The sequence below is a fragment of the Corylus avellana genome, chromosome 1, assembly GCF_965113065.1.
Source record: "Corylus avellana chromosome 1, dhCorAvel1.hap1.2, whole genome shotgun sequence".
NCBI lineage: Eukaryota > Viridiplantae > Streptophyta > Magnoliopsida > Fagales > Betulaceae > Corylus > Corylus avellana.
The window spans coordinates 10,646,108-10,661,264 of record NC_142490.1 but is presented as its reverse complement, the minus strand read 5'-3'; the positions used below and the strand labels follow the sequence as shown (position 1 = coordinate 10,661,264).

The 15,157-nt window shown below is 37.8% G+C and overlaps 1 protein-coding gene across 6 annotated transcripts; it reads right to left on the bottom strand.

Annotated features, from left to right (window-relative positions):
- Window positions 1–9,051: 9,051 nt before the first annotated feature.
- LOC132171948 (Pentatricopeptide repeat (PPR) superfamily protein) lies at window positions 9,052–15,074 on the bottom strand. 6 transcript variants are annotated; one of them, XM_059583367.2, is made up of 6 exons: window positions 14,938–15,074; window positions 14,639–14,763; window positions 14,161–14,531; window positions 9,869–12,726; window positions 9,590–9,663; window positions 9,052–9,460 (listed from the first exon to the last, which is right to left on the bottom strand). In XM_059583367.2, exon 4 carries the CDS (start codon window positions 12,669–12,671, stop codon window positions 10,317–10,319), a length of 2,355 nt encoding a protein of 784 aa, XP_059439350.2. In that variant the 5' UTR covers window positions 12,672–12,726; window positions 14,161–14,531; window positions 14,639–14,763; window positions 14,938–15,074; the 3' UTR covers window positions 9,052–9,460; window positions 9,590–9,663; window positions 9,869–10,316. The 6 variants fall into 6 exon arrangements, with proteins under 6 accessions (XP_059439350.2, XP_059439348.2, XP_059439352.2 ...); XM_059583365.2 differs by lacking the exon at window positions 14,639–14,763 and having other exon boundaries at window positions 9,052–9,337; window positions 9,416–9,460; XM_059583369.2 differs by lacking the exon at window positions 14,639–14,763 and having other exon boundaries at window positions 9,052–9,322; window positions 9,416–9,460.
- Between the last annotated feature and the right edge of the window lie 83 nt (window positions 15,075–15,157).

Below are 15,157 nucleotides of genomic sequence, written 5' to 3'. Positions count from 1 at the left end.
GAATATGGACGAAATCGTGAGGGACTGTGTGGATGGGTGGGAATTTTTCGTGAAGATGGGGCATTTGGGGTTTGGGTAATTTGGAAATAGGAGGGCCGGTTTGAGAGTGGATGGGTTTGGGTTAAAGGAGGGGTTAGATGAAAGGGAGGGGGAGGTCCATTAAGGCTTGGGTTATTAGAATTTTAGGCCCAAGAAGTTAAGTAATCTCTAAGGAAGGTGGGTTGGTTTTGGTGGGTGGGATAGTCCAGATTATTTTTTGCTTGGCGGGTAATAGATTCCAGCTAGGAGACAGGGGAAGGATAGGCATAGAAAAAAGGGTATAGGCAGGTGGGATCATTTATTAGAGGTAGGGGTGGGTATCAGGGGAATCGGTGACGGTAGGGGGTTTTCCGCCTACCGTCCCGAATTTGTCGGTGAAGTCGGTAATTTCACCAACTTCATCTCGACAAATTTGATTTCGACCGTTACCGTCACCGAATAATCAGTGACGGTAACGGTCGGTAACCTGTTAGAGAGAGAGAGAGAGCTTCGTGGGGTGGAGAGGTATGGTTGATCTGTTTGGCGTCGTTGCTTCACGGGCTGGCAGATCGCAATTTTCGCAAAGTAGAAAGCTGGTTCTTCAAGAACCATTCTGTGTTTCTTCAGATCGCAAACAAGGAGTCAAAGACAAGCAAGATTCTAGCTGATAAACCAAAAGGAAGTGTCGTTCTTAGTTGGAGCATAACCATTCTTGCTTGAAAATGGAAGTCTGGAAAAAGCAGATGAAACATTTACGTATGTGGAAGATAGCCCAACTCTCAAAAAGCAAAGAAAAAGTGTGCAGCGTGCCTAACATAGCTCGAAGAAAGAAAAAGCAGAGAAAAAGTGTGCAGTGTGCGTGAACTGTGGAAGTCTCTGGAAAAAGCAGAAAGAGAGAAGTAAGAAAGAAAGATAACCCTTCATAATGCTTTATGAGGTCCCAAGAAAAAGTGTGCTGCCAACATGAGACCATAATAAAAAAGTATGCATAATAAAATAAATATTTGAATAAAATCACTTAAAAAGTGTGCTGCCAGCAATCACTTAAAAAAAAATTAAACTTCAAGTCACAAATACATCACTTAAAGAAAATCACAAATACATTTTAAATAACACAACAACAATTAAACTTAACCTTATTATCCATACTTCACAAATCACAAAATACTTCAGTGTTAATATCATACTTCACTAAACACAATTAAATAAAGTGCAAATTATTAATTCACAACCCAACTTAGAATTAAAAATAAAAAATTAATTAATTAAATTAAATAGTAAATAGCATCATTTGATTCTTTCGACCAAAGAAACACCATTCATCAGAGTCCATCCTTGAAGCCTTACTCCACGTCAAATGTGATGGAATTGGACATATATTCTATCACAATAAAAATTTGACAGAATTAATAAAATCAAAACAACGAATAAGTTGAACAGTTACAAAATTATGAAATTTATTTTGCTAATATTACCTGACTCAAGCTTATAGCTTTCTTCATCTTCAACATTAGACAAGTATGACTCATGTGCACTAATTGGAGAAGATGTCAACCAATTTTGAGTACATACAAGAGCCTCCACTGTTTTCGCAGCCAAAGAACTCCGAAAAGGATCTATCCACTGATGTTGTACCACTTCTCACTTCTTCATCATTTGACAATATAGACCCACTTCCAACATTTTTATAACCATTAGAATAGTGCTCATATAACCGACCCAATACCCATTTTAGTCGAGTGTCCATCCGTTTTGCTTTATCAACCCCAAAACTAAGCCGAAACCAATATTCCAAAGCAATCATCTCGTAACGTGGATCAAGTAAAGAAGCCACAAACAACGATGGGTTAATCTTCTCGACATCTCCCCAATATTTATCATATTTTTCTTTCATTTTGTTCGCCATTGTACTCAACAAAGGATCATTACTTTCACAATACTTTGTCAAACATGAATGAACAGAACATAATATGTCGAAAAATAAGTTGGAAGTTGAATACATAGAACCAGATATTTTCACTATGACATCATAAAATACTTGTAAGAACTTAATAAATTGACGGATATTGTGCCAATCATCATCAGTCATAGTTCCCAACCCCCTTTTTCCTACACCATCATCATACAAATAGTTCATAAAATGCCCATCTTCATCTAGCATAAGTTCAAAGGCCCTTTGGTACTTTTCTGCTACCTCCAACATGATATAAGTAGAGTTCCATCTAGTGGAAACATCAAGTTTCAATGAAGCATTGCACTCAACGCTTTTTCTTTTCGCACAAGACTTAAAGAGAGCCAATCTTTGGGGGGAAGACTTCACCATATTTCGAATATTTATGATTGAATCGTCAACATTCTTCAAACCCTCATGCACAATTATATTAAGAATATGTGCAGAACATCTCACATGAATAAACTCGTGACAACAAACAACTTCCTTATTGGATGTAGTTTTTTTTTTTAAAAAAAAATCAATCAATTGCAGTTTCATTAGCACTTGCATTGTCAACTGATATTGTCAGCATCCTATGAATCCCCCATTCTACCAAACACTCTTCTAATTCTTTCGCAATTGTTTGCCCCTTATGATTCGACACTCGACGAAATGCTAATATTCTTTTATGATATGTCCAATTAGGATCAATGAAATGTCCAGTGACACACATATAATTCATATTTTGAATTGAAGTCCATGTGTCAGTTGTCAAGCAAACTCTTTGACCAGTTGTCAAAAATGTATTCTTCTGTGTGTTTTTATCCTTTATATATAGCTTGAGACAATCCTTCATCACTGTATAGTGAGAAGGAACATTAAATCGAGGCTCAAGAGCCTTGACAAACTTTTGAAATCCCTTTCCCTCCACTGTCATAAACGGCATTTCATCAACAATAATCATTTCACAAAGTCTTTCCCTAATAATCTTCTCAAAATAATTGGCAATCATGAGGTTGTTACCAGTACCATCTTGCTTGGCCCCAAAAGTAAACTTAGATTGAGACCTATCTTGCTTAGCCTTTAGACTCTTGTACTTTTGGCATGAGCTCACATGATACAACATGGATGATGTGCCATTGTTTTTTGGATGACATTTATAGGAAGCTCCACAGTAATTGTAATGTGCTACAGGATCATTATCGGGAGTACTTTTATCCCTAGTGAAATGGTCCCATGCTGCAGATTTGTTCGTCACATTTCTTTTTTTTCTAGGGAGTGGTGGTCGTCCACCACCACCATGACCATCAATTGGCATAGAACTAGCACCAAATATTTCTAGATCTTCAATTTCTATGGGAGTCATCGGAGTGTCCATAGGCAAAGATGGATGACAAGGAGCACTACCTAATAAATGTGTCATTTGAGGTGAATCCATCTTTAATTAATTAAGAACTAAAAATTAATAAATTTTTAACATTGATTCTTTTATAAGAATAAATAAATTCATCAATATTTAACATTGATTTTTTTATAAGAATAAATAAATTTAATTTGATAACTGACATTAAATTTAAACTTGGTTAATTACTGTAGCAAATTTGACGTAAAGCTGATGTCTAAAGGCTAAAGCATTGAACCAAGCGCTTAGAAGAAAAGAGGCATGCAACTGTAAAGTTGTTTGGGTTATTTCTCTTAAAGCCAACTCACATTTACTCTCCCCCTCCATATTATTTACTTTATCACCAACTAATGCACAAAACACACGCATGCTATCACAATATCACTAATGCACAAAACACACGCATCCAAATTTGACGTAAGTCTGAGTCCTGACACACACACATGCTTTGACTTGTCATCAAAAAAAGAAAAAAATAAAAATAAAGAAAAAGAAGAAAGAAGTAAGATAAGACATACACTTTAAGAAAAAATGTGCAGAAAATAATAATAATAAAGACCAAAAACATAAACACAAATAAGTGTGACTATTTTAAACTCACTTGGACAGAGAGACGATAGAAAGTGAGTTTTGGAGCCAGAGAGAATGTCGGCAACTGCAAGAGTCCTTACTGCATTTTTTGAACGGCAACGACAATGACGAAAGAAAATGGGTTTCAGCCTTTTCCAGTTAAGTTAGGGTTTTATTTTTTGTGTTTTCAGTTAAGTTAGGGTTTTTTTTTTAAAGAGATCTAGAATCGTTTGTTTGACACAAAACGGTGTCATTTTGTATTATATATTCATACTTTAAAAAATTACAACAGATGCGATTCGGTTCGGTTCGAAAACCGAACTGAACCGTAGTATCTCGCCTACCGACCAACCTGATGTTGGTAGGGAGATTTCTTGCCATTTCCCGGCCGCCAGTTGTCGGTGGCGAGTCGGCGTTGGTGCGGTGACGGACGGTATGTAGCCGGTGGGCGGCAGGCGGCCGATCTGCATAGCCCTAATTAGAGGATATGGGTAAGCTGAGTCATAAGATTGCATTGGTAGTTGAATTGATTTACCTTTGTTTTCTAGATGACAAACAGATTGAGTGTGAAAAGAGTGCTTCCATTGATGCTGCAACGTGGATGAATGAGGACCAAGGATTGACGTTGAGGGGCACACAAATCCACGTGTAGAGCAGGGGCCAAAGTGTAATGCCCTGAAAATTAATTAATTGGTAATTAACTTTATGGTTCCTCTCCCAACCTTATTCCGCAAGGAACAAGACTTAGGGATCTCTACTCCTTAAAAAGAGAAGATATTAAGCAGCAGAAACATTAAAATTCTATAAACATTTATCAAGGATCATCACAGTAGCTGAAATACTATACATATCATCGTTACAAGGGATCATAGGATTTTCCTAATTTGGACGTTTGCTATGCCAAAAGCGTCCCGCAATATAAAATGTAAATCTGGACGAATGCTATTCCGATTTGTACTAGGATTGCTTCCTAATTTGACTACGAGACTGAAATACGATTTTTCTAGGATTCCTATGGCTTTTAGGGTTTGTTTTACACCCTATAAATAGACATCTAAGCCCTGAAGAGAGGTGTGCTTAGTTTTAGACAGAAAATATCTTCTTGGATGCTTAAAGAGTTGAAGAGAAGATGAACATGGCAAGAGGCTATTCTAGCACCACCATGAGCGGCTAAATTCGTAATAGGGTGTTGATATAGCCATTCAAAGTAACATTGGTTTAATCAACCCTCTCAACTCCCAATGGAAGACTACCTCTATCCAGCTCAAGAGATTCTCAAGAATTCGCTTGGTGTAATTCTTTTTGCCTCTGGACTCTACAGCTTTTAACTTCTCCTTTATGGTGGATTGGATTAATATTATTATCTCTCTAGGTTGTTCTCTTGGTATCCCTCAGGTGGATCACCACAAGTTTCAAAATTTTGCCTCTATGGCATATGATACATTTGGTTTTACAGAAACAAAGCATGTCATGATGGACTCTCCTTCGATGCCCGCAGTGTTCATATTAATAAAATCACTCTCGAGCATTTTTAGGCTTGGCAATCAAAATCCCAAGCCCCCATGGAAAAATGGATCTCTCATCCGCTCAACTAGTTCAAGATTAATTTTGATACTGCCATTCGGGATTCTTTCTTTGCGCAAGCGGCTGTCTGTCGTGATTCTAATGGCTAGATTATCTACATGATCTCTCAAATCAGTCCACCCTGTGTTCCATATGTGGGTGAAGCTTTGGCAGTCCTCCTTACGGTTTCTTTAGTGTCTTCTCTTCATCTTGATAACTTTATTCTTGAAGGTGATTCTGAGGTGATGATCCTAGCTCTTCAGCATCCAGAACTTTCCCAAGATTGGAAGATCTCCCCATCATTTCTGATACTTTAGATGCTATTCTTATTGCTTCCTTTTGGGAAGCTAGGAAAGTTAATAGAAATGCAAACTTCTGTGCCAACTATGTGGCACGTTGGGCCGCAGCTAGACCTTACTCTAGTAGCATTCCCTTTTCCTCTCCCCCGATCTTATCAAATCCCCTTGTTAGTGGGAAAGATCCCCCCTCTATCTATTTTTTTTTTTTTTTTTGTTTCTTCCATTGATGAGAATGGAGAATGATGGAGAAGTAATGCAAATTCTAATCCAGTTGATCCAAGTTGGATGAAATCCAAGTTTTGATAAAATGGCTAGAAGAAAGCTCCATTCCATTCGATCAAAGGCATTTTCCATATCAATTTTGATAATCATTAGCCCTCCTAGTCCTGTTTTTTGAATTGAGGGAATAAAGAAGTTCATGAGCCAGAATTGAATTATCTTGAATATTCTTGTAAGGAACAAAAGTAGATTGATTAGGAGAAAAAAAAATGATGGAGCAAACCTTTGAACCTATTGGCCATGATTTTTTAGATGATCTTGTAGACAATATTGCAAGGGCTAATAGGCCTGAGATGATGCACATACAAAGCACCCAATTGTTTAGGAATAAGAGCAATAAAAGAATGATTTTTCTCTTTTAGAAGATGATTATTCTCCCAAAAAACTCCCAGATGCTTGAAATCACCACATCTTTGACTATGCTCTAATATTTCTTATAAAAGAGTGCAGTAAACTCATCCAGGCCAGGAGCTTTTCTAGATCCAAGACTGGATAAGACAAAGAAGATTTCCTGTTTTGAGGGAGTAGCTTTCAATCAGATACTTGAGCAGAAAGTTATGGTCAAAATACCGAGACATGTGCAGAATCCAAATTTGAATCCAATCCGATTTTAAGTCCAATTAGAGAAATTCTGATTTAATCATTTCCTTGATTTGATTAAACTTGACCACATCATATATGTCATCTATTATGATTGATTAGGCTTAACCACATCTTCTAGGTCTTCTCAAAGTGTGCTTTAAGCCCAAAATCAATGGAATTTCTTGCATCTTTATTTAAAACCTGAAAAACAATAAAAAAAACACAAAATTAAAGAAATAACAATGTTAAGGGATTAACATATGCAAGTTAAGGGGCTTAAATGTGCAATGTTTGACATTTATCAAGGTGTTCAACAGAATGATCACTGCTTCTATCGATAATGGTTTTATCTTGGGCTTCGAGGTAGGAGCTAGTTTGTGTGAGCGGGTTAACATTTCTCATTTATTGTTTGCAGATGATACCTTGGTCTTTTGTGGGGAGAATTTTGATCAAATTCAATCCATTCGAGCCTTGTTTGCTTTGAAGGTGAACTTGACCAAATCAGTTTTGGTTCCGGCAGACATAGTGGATAATGTGGGTGACTTGACTAGTGTCCTAGGTTGTGGAACGGCTTCCTTGCCTTTGAAATATCTAGGTCACCCTTTGGGGGCTTGCTTTAAGGCCAAGTCCATTTGGGATGGTATTATGGAAAAGATTGATCGTGGGTTGGCTAGTTGGAAAATGATGTATCTTTCCAAGGGGGTGGGGTCACTCTTATTAAGAGTACACTTTCCAACCTTCCAATTTACTTTATGTCTCTCTTTCATGCTTTTGTGGCCAAGCATATAGAGAAGCTTCAATGTGATTTTTTATGGGGTGGGATAAGTAAAGAGCATATGGTCAGCTGGGCCAAGGTTTGTTCCCCTATCTCTTAGGGTGGTTTACGAATTCGGAACTTGAGAGTGGTCAATCGAGCTCTATTAGGGAAGTGGCTGTGGCGTTATGCGCATGAGAAGGAAGCCTGGTGGAGAATCGTTTTAGACGCCAAATTTGGTTGTGAGTAGGGTGGGTGGCACTCTATTGACACTTATGGGTCACATGGGGTGGGGCTTTGGAAATATATCAGTATTGGGTGGCAATTGTTTTCTAGCCACACTAGATTTGATCCAAGAGATGGGTTCAAATCAGATTCTAGGATGATGTGTGGTGTGGAGCCTCATCTCTAAGGGAAGTATTTTCGAGTTTATACAACATAGCTAGCGTAAAGGAAGCACCTATTGCAGTTAACATGGATCTTTCGAGTGGATTCCATGTTAGTTTCAGTTGATTGGTTCATGATGGGAAGTGGAAGTGCTAGCCTCTTTCTGTACTTTGTTGTATTCCCATTGAATGAGAAGGGAAGGGGAGGACAATATTTGGTGGGCTCCTTCTTGCAAAAGGAAATTCGAGGTTAGATCTTTCTTTAATATTCTTGCCTTTAAAAATGCTAGTTATTTCCCTTGGAAGAGTATTTGGCGTACAAAGGCTCATTTGATAGTGGCTTTCTTCGTTTGGACGGTAGTGTTAGGGAAGATTCTTACCATTGACAATCTTAGAAAGAGACATCTCATTGTGATCAACAGATGTTGCTTGTGCAAATCGGATGGGAAGACTGTCGATCACCTTCTTCTTCACTGTGAGACTGCCCGTACATTATGGTATGCTATCTTTAGTCGATTCAAGCTGTCATGGGTCATGCCTAGTAGTGTGGCGAATTTGTTTGCTTGTTGATGGACAAGAGATCGTTCCCAAAGTGCTGCAGTGTGGAAAATGGTTCCTCTCTACCTCATGTGGTGTTTATGGTTGGAAAGAAATGCTAGATGTTTTGAGGACTTTAGGAGATTCTTGGAGGAACTCACGACATTTTTCTTCTTTACTCTTTTTACTTGGACAGCTGCTTGGCTAGCTCCGTTAAGTGAGTAGTTTTTCTAATTTTCTTGTTCTTTTTTTTTTTCTCCTAATTAGGTGTTCTCTTGTATACTTCTTGTGCATTAAGGGTTACGCCCCTCGGCACTTTTTGGTACACATTACTTATAAAATAAAATATAATAAAAAAAGGAGGTTAATGATGAATATATACTATAGCTACTGCTAGTGCTACATTTTGATTTCATGCCGGTGAAAGATTTTCTTACCATTGGAGCAATTATTTGGAAATCCTGGTTGGTCAGAAAAGAACAGTGGAAAAATTACTAAAAATCCAGCCCTAATCCAGGATCTGGTTAAGTTCTGTGAAGAAGAACTTCAGATATCCAGATTTCTGTAAAACTCTTACTTCTTGTGATATACGAAATTACACAATTCAGTGAATCAGTCCCATCGAATAAGCAGGACAGTCCCTATTGTAAGGCTGCTCACCATATGGGCGACCCAAATCACATGGGAGCACCCACAATAGACCAAGATGATAATCATAAGACAATTCATTGAGTAATTAATAGCCAAGCAAAGAAATGCTCTAAATAAAATTGGAACATAAATTTATAATAAACAGATGAAAATTCAAGACAAGTGGAATTCCCATATGCTACTCCCTTGGCTCTAAGATTCACATATGCAACTTCATGAGGAAACTGCCTTATCCTATCTCATAAACAACTTCAGACAGAGCAAGCCTTTTCACCATCAGCATTAAAGAGAGAGTTTTCCTCTCTGCTAGTCACAGCAGTTACTATTGGTAGTAGAGCAGCAGCAGATCTATTGGAAAGAGTCCTGTATATGGCTTTAATTGTTTTTGGAGTTTTCTCAAAAAAAAAAAAAAAATTGTTTTTGGAGTTGTTTGGTCCCTACCTCACACCATCTGACGGAATCCTCATCTGAAACCCCAGTATTTTGCTGCAACAAAATGAAGGAAAACAGGAAGCAGATCATGACGTGATCAAACATTGATACTCAAATTTCGTTCAAAACAGACAAATTGTAATTGCTGAAGTGGCATCTGCAACCAAAGAAAAATGGACTTACCACCCACTCCTTTTTCTCAGCAACATAACTTTCCTTACTGTTTGGATATATATGACTATCGGTTTATTTTTCACCTGAAGGAATTGCTCACAATAATCAGGTTAGGAATTCCATTAGGCAAATTGCAGCATAGGAATGTAATAATTCATAGGTAAAAGGTTCATATATTGGAAAGTAAATAGAGTAGACACATAGGTCCTACGATTTTTCACAATGCAATAAGTTATTCCACTGAAACAAAATGAACGGACCAGAAAGTATAGTTCCACAGAAAGTAACCTAGAATGCCAATAACTGAAGTATGTGGAACAGGTGTGGAAACATGGTACGTCATAGCAAATCCTAGCAGAAAGTCTTCTTTTGAACAAAGCCAACAGTAATATAATTGGCACCGGTGATGTAGCGCTGCTCAAGTATAACGTATTTAAGATACATCATACATCTGCATTTAGAGTCCTACCTTCCCCTCCTTTTGTTTGTTTGTTTGTTTCTTTTCTTTCTTTCTTTCTTGTTTTTGTTTTTTTGTTTTTTTTTTTTCCCAATCCCATCTCATAACATTTGCATGTCATTTTGTGGGAAATAACGTTGTTAAGACATAAGAACAGGCAATATATGTTGAAGGCAGCCAGCTACAGCTACACCAATCTTCACTCTCTTGAAAATCTGTGTAACAGCAAGTCTCAATGGATTATTACCCAAAAAGCCATGCAACAGACCATAAATTTTCTCAACACAAGCCTACCCACTTCTTGCAAGCCAATGCTGCTTCTCTCTTTTTCAGTTGGGCTTCTGTCTGGAATTTAGGAGCCTTGCCCTTGTAAAGTGTTTTATGGTACTTCAAAAAGAGAGTTCGGTATTTGTACTTGTCAACAAACATGTTCCCTTTTTCCATCATCTCCAAGACTTCATTTGCTCGAACAAAAAATCCACCCCTGACAAATGTATAAAGCACAGAATCCAGAAGTTCTTGATCAAAACTCATTGAGGTGGAAGAAGCAAGACTCTTCATCTCACCCCATAACTCTGTCACCTCCACATACTTTCCCCCAATAGCAGCATACCCAGTAACCATGGAATGAAAGGTTTGAGCATTTGGGGGATGCCCCAGACTCCTCATCTTCTTCAGAGCCTTCTCAGCATCTTGCATCAATCTCTTCTTGCAGAAGAAATGGATTACATTATTCCAATCATGCACTCCACTATCAATTCTCTGCCCTTCATTGATTTCCTGCAAGAGCTTTGCCATCAACCCTGCCTCACCACCCTCTTCACATCCCTTAACTAATATCTCAAATTCTTGATGACCTGCTCGTGGTATTTTTGCCTGTTTCATCTCTTTGAATAGATGGAGGGCACCTTGGGTATCTTTCTGAAGCACCCTGGATTGGATCAATGCCTCATAAGAGCTGGAATCTAGCTGGATTCCAGCCTTCCGAGCATCTCGTAAAAGTGATGCCACCTCCCCTGCTCGGTTTGCTTGGCAATATGCTTTCAAGAGGGACGAATATACAGAAGAACTAGTTCTGACCCCAGCCAAACGCATTTCGTCAAGAAGGTCATGTGCCTCATCTAACCACCCAAGCGAGATGCATGAATTAATAACATGTACCAAGGCTGAATTATCATTGGACACTGGGCAATTTTCTTTCTCTGCCTTGATAAGGAATTCTGCCAAATCCTTGGTCTTGCCAGCTTCTAGAAAAGCCTTAACTATTTTCACATAAATTCTTTCAGTCGGTTGAAGAACTCCACGTTCAGTTGTAATCAATTCAACTTGCATCTGCAACTTAGCTAACAAAGAACCAAGCATTTGCTTCGATTCAGCCTCAAGCTTTAAGAAATTTTGGTCCCCGTAAAACTCTTCGTATCTAATTAATTTATCATTCTCTGAACCTAATAATTGTCTCTGACTCAAACTTTGCCCAGAGGCCACAAAAGGCGGAGACTTATTTCCACTTGCAGAAGCATCATATACGAGTGTAGCTGCAGCAAGAGAATTTCTTGCTTCTTTTGCTTTATGAAGCATTTCCAAAACCATGTTGGATGCGGAATCTAGATCACCAAATTTTAAGTGGCATGTAAGCAAGCAGTTATAGAACTGTTGAAACTGTACATTACTTAAATTATGAGCTTCATTAATGTATCTTTGAAGCTTCTTTAGCTCTTCTCTTCGCCCATTTCTCTCATATATATGTGCCATAATGATCAACAAGTTTGTGTCTGCTTTGACACCAACTCGAGGCATCATGTCAAGAAGCTGCTCTGCTTTCCTAGTTGTCCCAAATAAAAGACACCCAGCCAAAGCAATGTTGACAGCAGTAGTATTAGGTTTCATAGCAATCAAAGGCGCATTACTCTTTTTACGTGGATCCACCCTGCCATCTTGAAACAAGTAACCTATCTCAAGAATCAACTCAGCAGCAAGGTAAGCCCCAGGAGCTGTTTGCGACATGTGGGCCAAAATTGCAGACCAAGCAGTAACAGGGGGATATTCTTCCATTTCTACCAATTTTCGTAAAAGAGTTGATGCAGGAACTGGTAGTCCAGATTTGGACAGACAAAAAGAGAGATACATCAGTGGCTCCTTTTCTAATAAGGTCTGCTTTCCTTCCTCAAAAACCTGTTCTACTAACCCATAGGCCTTCTCAAGCCACTGAACATCAAGGCTATCTGCAAAACTTGTTAGAAGCTTGTTCACAACAGATTTCCTAGGAAAGCCTTCCAGCTGCATATGTTGTTCATATAACTTCCACGAATCATTAAATCTACCCTCATTGATTGCATTTTGTATTTCCATACTTAGTTTAGCAGGGTCTCGAGCCTGGGCCAAAAACGTTCCAGCCATGGTAGATGAAGACTTTGGTTGAAGATTAAATTTATTCTGTACTCCCAAAACAACAGTTTGTGTGTCCAAGCAGGTCAAAGAGGAGCTAACAAATTGACAGACAGAACCGCCCCAATAAGCCTGAGGCTGGCATCTGAATACTTGAGTCACATTGCTGGTGCCGGCAGCCAGTAAAAGATACAAAACAGAAGAGGAATTTGCAGTAATCTGACAGCTAACTTTTCTTATAGATAGCATCTTGTCCAGACAGCAAACATTAATAATGATCCCAGTACTGAAAATAGGCCAATATCTGCAACATGGACAGCATTAATGAGATGAAAAAGACCTCCAACTGCAGCATACATATGAAATTTAAACAAAAACACAGCCAACTTTCATGCATAATTCATGGAGATAATAACTATCAACTTCTTGCGTTCGAAGTGAATAAAGGTTTAGCATCATTGGCAACCCTACAAAGAATAAATCCACGTTTCAAATTGCAAACTCAGGCTAAGAAAGGTAATGGGCATAAGAAGTGTAATGTCTCACGATGCAGGTTTTAAAGCTTTTTCTTCCTTTTTCTTTTAGTTTTTTGAGCATCTCTTTTAGAGTACACTAATTGCACAAAGTTCATATCTGATATTCTCTTCCTAGATAAAGTCATTGCATGCTGAACAGAAATCCAATAAATGAGCTATTCAAAAAAGAGTCCAATAGCCTGAGGAGTGTCTCCAAACCTTTGATGGCCAAGAATTTGACCAGGCAAGTAAGCCAGCATACGGTACAAAATTTATTGAAATGCAGAATAAAGAAAGAGTAATTCTGCCCCAAAGAACGATTAATGGTTTAAAATCAAGCTTACCTGACATATAAATTTAACCAAATAAGCAAATATATTTATGGTGGATGACCAAATCTTAAATAAATACTTCAACTACTCAAAATTTTGATTGAACTTTACTTATCAAAAAAAAAATTTTGATTGAACTTTGTCGTAAACCTTGCCTTAATCCTTGACGTCAATTGAGTTTCATCACTTTGTTTGGATTTGAGTCAAGGGGTATTCTGTCAAATCAGAGATGTCAAACTTTTCTTTTTGATTACATGTAAGGGGCATGCACGAGGTCAAATTGTGGAGAGGATCCTTATCCACAGTTTATATCCCAAATGGAGTAGGATTTTAATAATTACACATAATGACTCTTAATTTCTAATGGACAAAAATTGCAATATTGCAGACAAGAAGTCCTAATCCCTAACTAATGTAGATTGACTAATTAGACCCAAAAATCATGGGATCGTATCTTCTGCCTCTTTATTCACTTTTCAAACACTAAAGATGAATAAGGAGGATTTACAATGAACAGGTTCAACTTTTAACTCCCAAGAAACAAACTACATACAATTTCTGCCAATTGGTAAACAAAAACAAAAGGTTTCACTTTTCAAATTTTCTGGATCAAACGGATCAAACAAAATCCAGATAATCTTATCGACTTGTAAAATCAAAATTATCTCATTTATGAATAATTAAAAAAATTCAAACAAAAGCCCCGTTTTCTGCAATTTCCTACTCACTTTTGATTTCAGATGAGGCTAAATCACCACATTTTTCCCTGTTTTGAAGATTATTCATCATAATCTTAAACTTCAACTTTTAAACTGTTAATAACTTGAAGTTGATGACCGTAAAACAAGAAAAAAAAAAAAAAAAAATTACAAAAATTAAAAAAGTACTCACACGAGAATTCTTCGTGGAACGCGGACGAAACCAGACGACAATTCGATCAACAGAGAGAAACTTCTTGAGAGAGGAAGCGAAACAACTGACAGAATTCTAGAGAGGGCAGCGTTAGAGCGTTAGAGGAAGCGATATTAACAGAGAGAGAATTCTGGAGATATAAGAGAAATAGGGATCAACAAAATTAGAGTTTCTTATATAACAGAGAGAGAAACTGACGATTCGAATTTCACAGCCAAACCGAGAACCTCCAAAACTAACGCAAAATTTCCAACACCCAATGTGAAACAGGGAGAAAACTCGACAAGATACAGCTACAAATTTTAAACCCATACTCGGTCCATGCTCAAACCATGAAATCTGTCAAATACCTACAAAATTTATTTACCCATTCGTTAGAAATCTGTCAAATTTTCGTGCTTATAAACAATGGGTATAACGAAAATAGGAAGAAAAGCTATAGATTTTATCTTCTTACAATCCATGGCCAAAACCCCTCTAGGATTCTTCTTCTTCTTCTCGGTCTCTCTCTCAGTCGCAAATCTTTCTCTTTCTCTCCTAATACTAGTACTGGAACTGATAGCATTTGTTCGTGTTTTTCAGCTAACCGTTTAAGCGAAAGCAGAATATCATCAATCAGGTCTCTCCAATTACCACGGCAAAAAAATTCAATCACTTTGGTATGAAGAAGAACCCTAGACTCAAACCCACGCCACAACCAAACAATACAAAGAATCCCAAAGAATAATTTGGTGAAAATAAGAACAAAGAGAGTACCTTTCACTGGTCGGAAAAGGAGTCGGAAAGTCGGCTGCCACAGAGCGGCCAAAATGAAGCTACTACACTTCAGTGACTTCGCCTCGTTTTTACGCCTCTGCACGACGTCGCTTTTGTTTTGTCACGGAACCCAGAACCTAAAACACCAGAAGCGGCGTCGTTTCATCAAAAATTAAATCCAAAAAAAAAAAAAAAAAAAAAACGACTCTTTTTTTAAGTC

What these genes read in the sequence shown, in the direction of transcription:
- LOC132171948 (XM_059583367.2), bottom strand. Translation starts at nt 12,671, where the DNA reads ATGCTATCTATAAGAAAAGTTAGCTGTCAGATTACTGCAAATTCCTCT.